We start from the raw sequence: 14,692 nt of genomic DNA on the forward strand, positions 1-14,692 counted from the left end.
TTCACCTTCTGAAGGGCACAGGGCTTAGTAACAGATGAGCTGAGATCTTTAGGCCTGGCTAGATAGAAGCAATATTTGAAAATACACTCAAAATTCAAGTATGGTGCCAAACAATGGGTACATCTGAAATAATATTATTCTTAGAGACAATAACAACCACCACAAAACATGCTGTACTATTTTAAAAAGCTTTTTTTTGGACCACATTATTAAAAACACAGATTGCTATGTGATAATAAAGCCTCATTCTTTGGATTCCTGAACTTCAAGTTTAAAGAGTTTCCCCTTTTCCTAATTTGGCCTCTACGATAAAAGCTGGACGGAAAGTATAATTTATTGTGTATACTCTAGATGCCAAGATAATTGATTAAAATTTGTGTGGAAAGGGGAATTTTCTTTGAAATTATGATGATGAGTTTCTTTTCGGTAAGGAGTAGACATAATGTACTTTTACTTTCTGAAAAGAATGTAAACTAAGTGAGGCAATTGTCCATCCAGTTGCCAAGGCTAAGGTCAACTAGAGACAAGCAGGTCAGAAACAGAGTTCAGCTGAGCTCAAGAATTCTCACTGCTTAGACATGCTGTTCACTTTGGCTAGACTTCGTCTTCCTCTCACCTCCCACTAATCCCTTCAGTCATCCGTCTTTTCCTTTAGTTCCCTGCTTAAATGTCACTTTCACAGGGCCTTCCCTGATCACCCATTTTTACCCCAAACACTTCACCCTGCTTGTTCGCTGTTTCAGCTCATTTCCTTCCCAACGCTTTTCAAGGTTTGTGATAGTAATTTGATTAGTTCTCCTTTTCCTCTAAGATGGAAACTCTCTGATCCCTGCTCACTGCCCAGCATGGGTCCAATATTCAGTAAGTAGTTGGTGGATGATTAAATGTGGGGGACCGTCTAGGGTGACAACCCACATAACTCAGTGGTGGGGTGAGGAGGGCCCGGAAATGGGGAACCACAGCCATGGACCCTGGTCTCCTCTCTGCCACCAGTTGCTTGAATGACCTGCCTCAAACCCCTTAAATTCTCTGTGACTCAGTTTCTTCATCTGACAATGAGGGAGGTTTACTGAGAGATTTCCAAGGAAGAATCCTAACTTTAGGGTGCAAGATTCTAAGTATATCTGAGTATATTTCTAGGGTGCTGATAACCATTCTTTTTCCCACTCATTGAGGAGGTGTGGACCTTTTCATTATTTCTGAATATAAATAGTATTTTCTGAAAAATGTACAGTATTAAGTGAGTGTATTAACTTTTCTATAGACTTGACTAGCTAGAGGGAAAAGCACTAAGTTTTGGGAGGTGATCTGATGATATTTTAACTGCTGTGCAACTAGTTGGGATAAATGGGACTAGTGCAACTAGTCCCATTTATTCCCAAGAGAAAAACTGGAAATCTGGTTCTCATACTAATAAGCTCTGTGACCTTGGACAAGTTGCTTAACCTTCTGAGGCTCACTTTTCTTGTCTGTGTAATAGATGTGTAATAGGGATGGACCACCAACCTATAAGATTGTGTAAGGATTAAAGGAGATAACTTGGAACATAATAGGTGCTCAGAAAATGCTGGTTAACCTGAAATGAATTTTATCCCACAATTTGTTTCCCAATGAGTTTCTTTGTACTAGGGCATAAAACAAACGAGATTGCTTTTGTTGTTAGCTGTATGGAATGCAGGGTATGGTGATTAAGGTATACTTGAATATGTGGTTACTGATGTATCATTGTTCAAACAGAAAAGGTGTTAGATTTTAATAGACGTAGGTATCCTTTTACCCGTGGGATTATAATGCATTTTATTATCATAGAGCTAAACTCAGGAGTTTGATATTCCTTAGAGTCCTGCTTTGTCTATGCTGAAAAGATACAAAGCCAAAGTAATATAAAACTGTATAAATGAAAGGAATGATCCGGAAGCCTCGGGGGTGTAATCTTGACTAAAAAAGGGCCAAGACTTCAAAACAGGTTGAGAAATGAGTAGTCCTTTTTCCTTACCACGTTGTTATTATTAGCAATTACATTTGAAAATTTGAGGGCTGTTACTCACCAATCAGGAAAATAATTTTACACTTTCTCAAATCTTCCGTGAAACCTTTAAAATAAGAATAATTTAAGTTATACAGAAAGAAAAACTGTATTGAAACCCTGGTTTTATACTATATAGTATATAGTATTATATAGTATATAGTATAGTATAATATATACTATTACATTATGTATTATAATATACAGTATTCTATATAATATATAGAGAATAGATAGCATAGAGATAAAACAAAAGTCATGAAGGTGGGGAGTGAGAACTGAATCTTGGGAACCACTGCTTTAAGGCAAAGGAATGATTAGGGATTTTTGGCAAAGTGTGAAACTCTGCAGAGTTTGAGGAGCCCTAAAAGATTTCCAGTTGTCACGTGATGTAGTAGGTAGTCATGAAGTGGTTCACTTATATACACAATGCTACATTTTTTGCGGGAATCCACTATTAGTTGAGTGAAAGGCCCAACTCTACCAGAGAGAGATAGAGACAGAGAGCGACAGAGAGAGAGAGAAGAGAAGAGAGAGAGAGAGAGAGAGAGAGAGAGAGAGAGAGAGAGAGAGGGAATAGGGCATGAAGAATTGAGTTGGGGTAGAAGAAGAAGGAGACAAGGGAAAAAGAGCTGGAAACAGAGGAAAGAGGTGAATTTGGGGGTCTTTGGAACCATTTGGTTTTCACATGAAAGGATTTTTTGTTATCGTTCTCTGAAATCAAACAGATGCTTCAGTCTCTTTACAGAGTAGCCCATGGTGACTGGAAAAATCGAGTATTATCTGGAGCTTTCTGTTAAAGGCAGATAGATTGATGCTTTTAACACGTGGAGCCAAACGGTCATCTCATGTTCTCCATACTTCTAGTTTACTTTTTTCTTCTAGTTTACTTTTATGAAGCTGAGCAACATTTAATGTATTTGCAATCTAGGAAAGTGGTTATTATTGTTAGTATTAGTATGGTTATCTTATTCCAGTTTAAAAAAATAGTTCTTTTTTTAAAATTACTAGTTATTTTAAAAAATTAATGATGGTACATTCATAAAATGATAGTACATTCATACAATGTGGTCATTACAAATTAAGTTTATAGAGAGTTTTCAATGACATGGGAACAGGCTTTTGTTAGGATAGGTACAAAATATTGGAGATAATGTTTGTATATACACATGTATTCTCAACTAGGTAAAGATAGGTATATAGACAGTACACTGCAATAAAATAAACCAGAATGTTACCCATGATTATTCAGAGGTCATAAGGTCTTAGATGGCTCTTATTTTCCACCTTAAAAAAATTTCCACATAAATGTGTGTTAATTTTATAACCAGGAAAAGAGGAAACGTTATTCAGCAATCAATCAATCCCCATCCAGTTGGGGCTGAGTTGATTATTTGCACTTGCTTCATGTTTATGTGCCTTTTCCTCATGAGTCACCATTATGTCATTTGGTGACTGCAATTTTTACATCCTGCTTTTGCCATTATCATCAAACGACACTTTATCTACTACCCCATGCTCATGGAGCGGCAGGATTAGAGTTGGGGTTATTTAGAAAGCCAATTCACTTACTTGTATATGCTCCCAGTCAATGTAAATATATTTCCATGGACCATAATTATAACAACAGTTATCACAGAGTGGAAATGATAGCAGGTATTTTTTTTCTAGGACAATCATGAAACTTATCTTTCTCTGGACAAACTCAAATTCACATAATTTTATCTATTTTCAGTTCCATGTGTAGCTAATTATGGTTGGATTTTTTTTAGTTTTGGCAAGACTTTTAACATGACAAAATTATGAAGCAGTATAATTTAGGTGTTTCTTAAGTTGCATCCCAATGGTACACTGCAGAGTAGTAACCACGATGCAGGAAAAAGACTTTTGTGTTCCAATAAAATTTGAAGAATGGTGAATTAAAGATAGCCAGCTCTCTTTCCTACAGGACATGTGGGAGTCTTGCTGTGCTCTTATATATGTGAATCTTCCAAAGGGGATTGGGTATTGTGTTTTCCAAACATTTTAACCAGAGCATCCTCTCTTCACTGAGGGTCTTGGGGCTCATGTTCTCTGGGCAGTGAGGAAATGCATCTCTTAGTAAGGTGTCCCTTTGATTCTTTACATGGACCAAAAGGGGAGAGATCCAAAGAGTCCCAATCTTAATCATGTTCCCTGGCTAAGGGAAAAGTACAAGCTGTTGGTAGATTGTTATCTCTTAGTGGTGTTTAATAAAAAAGACATGCTCAGAGCTACTAAAATGACAACTTTGGTCTGATCAGTAAAGAAAGCTCACCTCCTATGGTGTCTTCTTCAAACACATTTAACTGGTCATCACCCTGTTTATAAAAAATCAAAATATTAGATGATAATACTAACAGGCATTGTACTAAACATCTTGCCAGCATTAACATACTTAACCTTCCAAACGACTCTGTGAAGGAGGTACCATTATCACCCAGCTTTTACGGATGAAAACCATACTGAGTTCAAGAAGTTAGTTGCCCAAGGCCACATAGTCGTGAGGGACAAAGCCCAGATTTAAACCTGGGCTGTCTGTCCCCGGAGCTCATGCTCTTTGTAACAGGTGCAATATCCTGCCTTTTTCCTTGTTGCATAACTCTCTGTGGTCAGAAAAGCTGATGTAAAGAAGACAAAACTGATAGAAGTACTTGAAGCTCACTGATAGGAGGAGTACAGCTATTTTACAAACAACTCCATGATTTACAGCTGGACTTGGCAAACTTTCTGGAAAGGGCCAGATAGTAAACATTTTCAGCATTGTGAGCCATATGGTCTCACTACTTAACCAACAGCCTCAGTTTGCCAATCCCTGAACGAAAGCATGAGATAAGGGAAGTTGGAATGACCAGCTTTGATTGATGCCTGCCTTTTAAATTTCCATTTTATTTTCTAATCAAACAGCTCCTCCCTTTTCCTTACAGAAAAACCTATGATGGTTGGGAAAAAAATCCAGAAAGGAAATCTGTAAAAAGGCATTGGTGAGATTTCTCACTCCCACCTATGTCTCTATCCATCCCATTTTCTCACTCCCTCATCCCTTAGAGATAATCACTCATAAAAGTTTTTTGGGGGGTATCTTTCCAGATACACAAAAACTGACTTCTAGATATCTATGGATACACTTGAGTATAACTATATGATCTTATTACGTCCATTACACAGAAAGAAGCAAACATATTATGTATGCATATGTGTTTATAATATACATACTAATCTGATAATACTGTTCTTCCCTTTGCTTTTTCACTTATCAATATATCCAGGAGAACCTTCTGTATCCGTACAGATGTTCTTGGGTTATACAGTATTCCACTGTGTATGGAAGGTACCATAGTTGTTATTGTTTTTAACTAATTCTTTATTGATGGACCATTGAGTTGTTCGCAATCTTGGACTATTTTTGAAAAAGTAGCACAATGAATAAACTCACATAAATGTCATTTCACACATATATACCTGTAGGATAAATTCCCAGAGAGCGTGCTGTGCAGGCAAAGAATAAATGTATTTATAATTTTGATAAATGTTTCCAAACTGCTCTCCCTAGAGGCTGTGTAGTTTTTCAGGGACAGTCTCTGGCTCATGCTTTACTCCAGCCTCTTGCCTCTAATTTGCTTTGATACAGGAGTCAGTTAAATGAGGTTGCCTGGTTGTATTAATGCTCCCTTTAGGTAAACTGCCACAAAAGCACTTTGTTTGAAAACAGAGCCTTGCCATCCTTTTTTAGAACATACGCCTTCAGGGCAACTTTATTGCTTGTCTTCCTAGATTTGCCTGTGTATCCAGAGCTATTCCAGGTGAGGGAAGAGTATTCAATGGACTAGTTATTCAGGGACACATTTACATTAATTAACTCCTTTCCATGAATAGAAGAAAACATCCACTATTCCTCAGTGAGCCTCCGCCCACTACCCTTACTGAAATCATTGCATTTCACATTGTGCAGGGATCGTCTAATCCAACTCTACCACCCCTGCTCTCCCATTTTACAGATGAGGAAATTGGTAGTTGCAGAGGCCATGTGAGGGGCCCGTGGCCATATCGTCATGTCATTAGTGAGGACAGGGTTGGGATGAGAACCACATCTCCTACCACACAGTCTGGCTCCTAGAGATTTAGTCCCATCATCTTAGCTACCATAGTGGACCTGTTAGTGTCCTGCTGCTCAGCTGGCTGGTACACCCATCCCCCAGCTGCTGCTAAGAGCGCACAGGAGTCTGGTCCCTCCCTCAAGCTGGGATGACTCTGGTATAAGTTGTTCCCCAGTGGTCCCCCTGAGATCAAGTTGAAGCTAATATCCAGCTGGCTTCTCCCCCTGCCCTACCCTGCGTCTCTCCCTGTCTCGCAAGAGCACACCTAATAACACACTTGCAAAGAATCCCCATCTTAGCCTCTGCTTCTAGGGAAGCCCACATGAGACAGGGACCTACTTGAAGCAATTAATATGTTTGCCTAAGATGCAGCTACATAGGAAGAGGCTCAGTAGCCTTTGTTGGAAAAGAATCGTTTAATCAGACTCTGCTTATTGCTTGCCAAACAGCTATTGAATGTATTCAGGTAACGTTAAGAGGAAACCATGAGGTCTTTTCTCTCAATTTTTTTTTTGGGAGGGGGTACGCGGGCCTCTCACTGTTGTGGTCTCTCCCGTTGTGGAGCACAGGCTCTGGACGCGCAGGCTCAGCGGCCATGGCTCACGGGCCCAGCTGCTCCGCGGCATGTGGTATCTTCCCGGACCGGGGCACGAACCCGTGTCCCCTGCATCAGCAGGCGGACTCTCAACCACTGCGCCACCAGGGAAGCCCCTTTTCTCTCAATTTTTAATATTATTGTTGAATTATCAGACTTACACCCACCTTATAGACCAAACTGTAACAGATCTTTCTTGTACCTGGCTATCATGTCTTGGGAGTTTGATCAGGGTTAATCTGAATTCATAAAACAATGCACCAGGTTATAAAAGGGCCTTTCTGACCTTTATTTGGCTTCTTGAGTCTGACCTACTTTTATCCACAGGTTTTATTCACAGTCTTCTGTTCTGTTTGCCCAAGTGCTTCAGATGAGCCCCAGCTTCATTTCCATGAATGCATTGATAGTGAACAAGTTTCTGGAGCATAGATGCAACCGTCAAACACTCTCCATCAGGAAAGTGCTGCACTGCACTCACTGACATGAAAACCCAGGTGAGTGGGATGTTTGATTGCAGGGTGTTATTTCCCGGTGATGCCCAATAAACTTCACAATTGATCTTTTGTAGATAAAATTTATCTGACATCTAAACACACACACATACATGAAACAACCAGTGAAAGGCAAATACTTCTGGTTTTGGTGAAAAGATGTCGTACAGCCTCCGGGGGCCCTACTTCTTTTTCTTTTCAAATGCTAGGTGTGTTCTGCATAAGAGGCATTAATTTCAGAATGTCAGTTATATAAGGTGCAAAATGTTAGATAAGCTTCTTGGAGAAATGGCTGATAAGGTGTTTATATCCAGTTCCACTGTAGCTGCATCTTCTGTGAGGCATTCTTGGAGAAAACACAACCCACCAACAACCGACTTCCACCCTGGGTACCTGTGGGTGCCTCTGGGGGTTGCAGCCTCTTACCTTGTTGCTGCTCTATCCACTAAGCCCTTTGTTGCCTGTAAGTCTGAATGCGGGGTTAGACTTTGTGGGTACAGTGAGACATAGAAGACTTTCTGCAGTGTAAACCTAGGCTTTCGGGGCAAGAAGCGGCATATCAAGTATGAAGAAACTTACGAAGAGAGGTAGTACAAAAACAGGCACAGATTTATGTAAGTGCCATTTGTGACTCACTAGTCTGGAACCCAGACACAGCCTGCAACGACGCTGTTAATACTGGCGAAGGTAGGAAAGCCTGCAGCAAAACCACTAGCCCCCAAAACCCAACTCAGGTTGCCACATTTCTTTTTTGTGCTCGGTATTTGATAATATGTTGGTAGTTGATGGTGAGAAATCTAGAATCATGTTGATCACATTTAGAACCTCAGGGTAGGATTGGTGGCTTTATGGGGAAGCTGGATTTGGACTACGGATTGGTTTTGGTCTCTATCCCTCATTCCCAGTCAAGCCAGAGCCGTAGGAGAGTAAAAGCAACCTGCATTCAACTTTACTTCTCTGCGTGGATCTGTAGGCAAGCAACTCCTTCTGCAAGGCTGGATTCTGGTATTCTTTGTAGGAGGAGCAGCTAATTGGTGTGTGTTTGTGTTTTCCTTTTGGATCAGAGGTCCTTTATCTTCACCTTGAGATATGGATGTTTGGTCGCTCCCAGTGCCTTGAATTATTGGTGGGCAAGATCAAAACAACATAGCTTCATAGATGGTTCACCATCTATGGTGAAGTTCTTCATCCTGCTTTGATGTCAGCACAGCATCTGCTCCTGGTTACGGGACCAGTGGCCCTGTCACAAGCAGATCATGTCATAATATGAAGCTGACACTTAAACAGTGCTTTACAGCTAAGGACTGACCTCAGTGCCCTGATACCAAGCTACATTTCCTCATCAGCATCCTCTTACTGTTATGTGTGTGTGTGTGTGGGGGGGCAGTCATCAGATCCTCTACTGCCCCTCCTTGAGTAGACGGTGTTGATTTTTAAAATCCTTTTGGGGACCACAAAACAAAACCTCCCCTGGGAAAGAGAGGGAAGTAGTAGGTCATTTGGGGAGTGTTTTCCTAGTTCTCGTTTGTATTAAACAGCGTGTGTGTGGATGTCCCTGGTGGCACAGTGGTTAAGAATCTGCCTGCCAATGCAGGGGACACGGGTTCAATCCCTGGTTTGGGAAGATCCCACATGCCGGGGAGCAACTAAGCCCCTGCGCCACAGCTACTGAGCCTGCACTCTAGAGCACGCAAGCCACAACTACTGAAGCCCATGCACCTAGAGCCCATACTCTGCAACAAGAGAAGCCTCCGCAGTGAGAAGCCCGCGCACCGCAACGAAGAGTAGCCCCCGCTCGCCACAACTAGAGAAAGCCTGTGCGCAGCAATGAAGACCCAATGCAGCCAAAAAATAGATTAAAAAAACAAACAAACAAGTGTGTGTGTTTCATGGCATAAAAAATGTGTATAGCTTCAAGTGGGATTATGAGAAAGAGGCTTTATATAATAATAAAAGGTCACAGCAAAGATTAATTTTTGGCCCTAAAATTCACAAATACTGCAAAGAAAAAACTATTTTCTTTCTCTGGCACTGAGCCCAGATAAAAATCCATTTTTAATTTATTTTCAAAATCCAAAAAAAATTGATTTCAAAGAGATTCTGTAGTTTCTGAGACAATGTGAGGAGCAGTGTTTTCTAACTTTTTCGTACTTCAACTAGTACTAAGCAGATCATGCAAATTCTGGGAGAATCATGACCCATGAAATGGCCTATGAGGATTTTCTATTTAAATTTGTCTAAAGACACTATCTCTGATTATAAGAAGCAATAGCAGGGAAGTAGGGCTGGGGTTGAGATGCAAAAGGTCCTGCAGTTCTCAGAAGGGTTCATCTTTACTGAGAACCAGAATCTTAACAGGAAAGAAGAATAAGCAAAAAGGAACAAATAAAACAGTACCATGTCCCCATTTTGGAGCCTGAAAATGAGATTTTTGGATTCTCTTTCTTTATGCCTGTTAAGGAACAAAACCAGCAAAACACCTCACATAAACAATTTTAAAAATGGTTATCGGGGGGTTTCCCTGGTGGCGCAGTGGTTGAGAGTCCGCCTGCCGATGCAGGGGACACGCGTCCGTGCCCCCGTCCGGGAAGATCCCACATGCCGCGGAGCGGCTGGGCCCGTGAGCCATGGCCGCTGAGCCTGCGCGTCCAGAGCCTGTGCTCCGCAACGGGAGAGGCCACAACAGTGAGAGGCCCGCGTACCGCAAAAAAAAAGGTTATCGGAACTGCTCTTTGGGTAACATTTGGAGTGTTTGCAATATGTGTGATTTCATCTGGTCCTCCAGAAAACACTAGCAGGTAGGCAGGTTTGCTATTTCCCATATTTCAGATGGGGAAACTCAGGCTCAGAAAGCTTATGTGACTCGTGCAGGATGCTCCAGCCAGTGGGGTTCCCTGATTCCCAAGCTCGTGTTCTAAACACCTCTCCTGCTGCCCCAGAAGGAGGGTGATGACTTGTCTGTGTGTCAAGTGCAGGAGGACAGAGTATATCGAGCGACTGCACCACAGCAGGGTAGGGAACGCTCATGGTGTCACATGAATAGAGATGAAGATGGATTCATCTGCTAAAAGAGGGACTGAAGCTGGATCCTGCTCAGCAAGTGATTTGAAAATGGAACTCTCAAGTTTTACTGGTGAATGAAGTTTTGAAATTCCTCAGATCTTCAGCAGGAGAATATTGGAAAATGGAACAATGCCTACATTGTATCAGCAGGAAGAAGGGAGAATGGTACTTGAGAAATGCTTTGAGTGTTTACAGTTCTTTTCTAAAAATGTTTTCATTTAAAGTAATGGGCAATTTGGAAAAAAAAGTATGGGAAGTGGTATGTAATTTAATTACACCCAATAATTTATTTTACAGCAAGTTCCATTTCTCTTTCACTGAAGTCTACACAATTAGAGGTCTTGCTGTGGAAGTACTTGTATAATTGAGTAAACAGGGAGGAAAAAATATAGGGGATGCTAGGCTAGTCTTTTCCCCATCTTATTAAATTGCTTATTTAAACTACTTTAAATAGTGGTTTACAGATCTAGTTCTTGAGGAGGAATGATAATTTTCTTCTTTTATGTATAAATTGAAATGTTTGTGTCTCTAATGAGAAATTTTAAAGAAAGAAGTTTTTCCCTGATGTTTTCCTGTAAGTTCCTGTTTTCATCATCTTAAAAATACGTCCAACTCAACTCATTGCTGGAAGAGCACGGAGGAAACACTTGGTCTTGGCTTCATGTGCCAGATTTGGCCCTAGGGCTTTGCAAGGCTGGTGGTTTAAAGAAGGGAGCAAAGTTCTCATTCTGATTTCATCTCATTTAAAGTGAATGTTGGCCATAAAGTCACACCTGAATAGAGTCTTACCAAGGAGAGTTATTTGGCCTTTGCCACTTTTGTTTTCTGATTCCTTACGAAACAAATAAAATGGCAAAGCTTAGTGTCAATCATTGGGAACTACAGAGCATACTGGCCTGTCTTGCGCACTTTTGTAGATGCTATGAGGATATAGGCTCTTTATGAGATAGCCTCAGCAAAATGGAAAATCAGATTATTAGATTAAAGCATACTGTATGTGTGTTCATGTGTTTTTCAGAGAGAAAAATATTGCACAGAATCATTCATCATCCTTTGTCCCACCATCTTTCTTTAAAAAGGAAGTAAGGTTGGGAGAAGGCATATCTGGATGGGGTGAGCAAGTGGAGGGTTGGAAGAACTCCTTGCAAACTCCTCCTGATTCCTCTTCCTTCTGAGTCCTCTGCTCGTCACGGGTGTGCCCTCTGCTTTCTCGGTGGCCTGAAGTACTTCATGCCTATCACTATTACAGATGCAACAAACAGCTTTCCATGGACCACCCGTACATCTACAGTCTAGCTCTGACCTTGCCTCTACTTCTCTCACTTTCGTTATTCTCCAACTTCAATGTCTGTGTTCAGTTCCTTGAGGTTTTAGGGGGTAAGGCTGAGTGAGGAGTGGGACAGGGTTAGTTAGTGGCCGTGGAGCATAGAGCAAAGAGGAGCTAAAGATGATCTCCAGGCTGGAGTTGGGAATCAAAGAGGCAGGTCGAAAGAAGTGTTCTTTCCACTAGAAGCAATCACTAGACTTGAGACCATGGGACTTAAGTCTCTACAAGTCCCAGGAAGGGTTCAGGAGCAGAGAACTTGGAGAGACTGCGGGGTAGTTGCCATCTACAGCTGCTATCTACAACTTGGATAAAGTTCATGCTGTTTTGCCCAAGCTAGTTAAGATAAACCCTACATGAGATAAATAAATCTATTCATTTTCCTAGAACTTGACCTGTTTAATCTGGCCTCTGAACACCTGCCTTCTGTGTTTGTCCGGCGTGGAATTCCTTCCCCTTTACCCTGAGTTTGTTTACATTCTGCCTCTCCTCCCAACCCTCCTCCTCCCTGAGCCTTCTCCAGTCACTGCTGCATCAATGAACTCCAGGTGCATCAGTAATTTGACCCAGAGCATCTGTGAATGGTAATAACAGCAACAGGAGCAGGTAACATTTTTGGATCACTTGTTACATGCCAAGCACAGTACTGAGCACTTAACATGGATGAACTCATTTAACTGTATTGTTATTTAACTTCTTATGTGTAGGATTCACTTTCACAATAACCCCCCTGAAGATTGGAGGCTGTCTTTCACCTTTTTGTAACCCCAGTTACTGAGATGGAGATGTGCTAAGTGAAGATTTGTAAATGATAAAGACAATAAGTCATTTTTTTTTTCTCCAAAATTGGGGAAGAAGAGTCATATAGAAGATACAATGTGTAGATTTCTCCGGAAAGAAGGGCAGAAGTAACCTAAGGAAGAAAGGTCTAAATGTCTAAGATCTATAGCTGTCCAACAGTGGAAAGGTTAATTTGGAAGGTGGAGAGCCCCCAGCACCAGAAGTATTCAAGCAGACATGGAATTACTATCTGCCAGTGAGGAGATTCCTAGACCTTGTAAGAGGTTAGACTACATGCTGTCTAAAGCAGCTTCCAATGCTGAGATTCTACTGTTCATTCAACAATTCTACAAATATTTATTGAGCTCTGTGGTAGACAGAATGATATGCACATCCTCAAAGATGTCCACCTCCTAATTCTTGGAACTTATGGATATGTTATCTTACATGGCCAAAGTGACTTGCAGATATGATTTAAGTTAAGGTTCTTGAGATAGGGAAATCATCCTGGATTATCTGGGTGGGCCCAATGTAACCACAGGGATCATTATGAGAGGCAGAATGGATGCAATCAGAGAAGATGTGATGGCAGAAAATGTCGGAGTGATGCCATTTGCTGGGAGGCGGCTACAAGCCAAGAAATGTGGGCAACCTCTAGAAGCAGAAAGAGGCAAGGAAATGGATTTCCCCCAACTACTCCAGAAGGAATGCTATCTTGCCGGGACCCTGATTTTAGCCCTGTAAACCCGTTTTTAATTTCTGACCTCCAGAACTGTAAGATAACAAATTTGTGTTATTTTAATCCACCAAGTTTGTGGCTTTGTTATAGCAGCAATAGGAAATGAATACAAGCTCCTCCTATATGCTAGGAACTATCCTGGATGCTGGGAATGTAATAGTGAACAAATAATTTTGACTCACTGACTTATATCAGGTATTAGTATATTAGTATATTAGGTATTTGAGTTTGCAGCGAAGGGTTACAGATGATGTTTATCCACGGAAGCTTTTATTTGAGCAGGATTCTATGTGGAAGAAGAATGGAGCCACTCTGGGTGAAGGTGGCATGGAAGGCACCAGAGCTCTGCCAGGGCCACCTCCTCTGCCCTCCTCCCTAAGCCCTTCGGCAGACACCCCTAGACCCCTACTCAACAGCCCACCTTCTTCTTGCAGGCTGCAGCCACCTCCCTCTTCCTCTGCATGATGGGTACAGGCTTGTGGCCAAATCTGGGCCAAAAGGATGTAAAAAGCAATCTTTGAGGGGTGGGTGCTTCAGAGGAGAGATTTCCTCCCTATTCAGAAGAGAGAGGGACACACACGGGGAGAGTCAGCCTCACTCACCCATTCCAGTTTTGCAAATGGTTGTGTGGGGAAAAGCGCTGTTTGGAGGCACTGCTGCCATCTTGCGACCTTGAAGGGAGGTCTGCCCACATGCCGAGAAGGGCAGATAGGAAAGAGGGAACTGGTCTGACTGTGTGTGGCCACTGCTGCACCAACCCCACAACCATTTATCCCTGGACTGCGGTTAAGAGAGAAAACCACCTTTTAAATTGTTTAAGCCAACTGTAGTTAGGTTACGTGCAGGCAACCTCACTGAATCCTACTGAATTTATCCATAGTTGCAAAATTCTTTCTTGGGTGAACAATGGTGCAAGTATATAGAATTTCAGTTTTTGCCTCTACCTGAAGGCATTTACCACTAATTTGATACAGAAGTTATTAAAGGTTAATAATGTTCAGAATCCAGACTTAAAATCAACATGCTTTTAGAGCTTTTGGAGGACTCTAGTTCAGTACTCTAAGCATTTGGCCGCTATACAGGTCCGGCATGTACACGTGCTGAAACTGGCAGTCTTACAGTTTCCAGGAAGGATGCTTTGTTGCTGCTTTTCTTGCTTTTCCATTACAAATTATGATTCCTTTATATTCCTTATCATCCGCTTAAGTTGTGAGTTGTTTACTTAATGCTACCCGCTTTGCACTGACAGTCTTTGTGGACAGACTAAGATCAGCAAGTTCGATAGTTCACGGATAAACTTCCAGACTATTCCAGGTACAGACTTTGCGTCTCTAAACACCCCAACCTGCTGGTGCAATAACACCCCGATGTGCAGAGTTAGTTTTTTGGGGGAAAAAGGCTAACAGGTGAAGTAGGCAGTGGAGACAATTATAAAAAAGCATTTCAGGGGCTTCCCTGGTGGTGCAATGGTTAAGATTCTGCCTGTCAATGCAGGGGACACAGGTTCGAGCCCTGGTCCGGGAAGATCCCACATGCCGCGGAGCAACCAAGCCCGCGAG

General features: G+C 41.7%; 1 protein-coding gene and 1 long non-coding RNA gene across 4 annotated transcripts in view; one reads left to right on the forward strand and one right to left on the reverse strand.

Annotated features, from left to right (window-relative positions):
- Window positions 1-14,692, reverse strand: part of AK5 (adenylate kinase 5) — a 239,594-nt gene that overhangs the window by 59,852 nt on the left and 165,050 nt on the right. For all 3 annotated transcript variants that reach the window (XM_060142523.1, XM_060142522.1, XM_060142521.1), the window contains 2 exons: window positions 4,323-4,365; window positions 2,049-2,093 (listed from right to left, as the gene is read on the reverse strand). In XM_060142523.1, coding sequence (XP_059998506.1) covers window positions 2,049-2,093; window positions 4,323-4,365 — 88 coding nt within the window. The remainder of the gene's footprint in view (window positions 1-2,048; window positions 2,094-4,322; window positions 4,366-14,692) is intronic.
- The window catches only part of LOC132516115 (uncharacterized), a 108,660-nt gene that overhangs the window by 53,464 nt on the left and 40,504 nt on the right, over window positions 1-14,692 (forward strand). The gene's annotated exons all lie outside the window — the stretch shown is intronic.

Source organism: Lagenorhynchus albirostris, chromosome 2 (genome assembly GCF_949774975.1).
Source record: "Lagenorhynchus albirostris chromosome 2, mLagAlb1.1, whole genome shotgun sequence".
In the NCBI taxonomy this organism is placed as follows: domain Eukaryota; kingdom Metazoa; phylum Chordata; class Mammalia; order Artiodactyla; family Delphinidae; genus Lagenorhynchus; species Lagenorhynchus albirostris.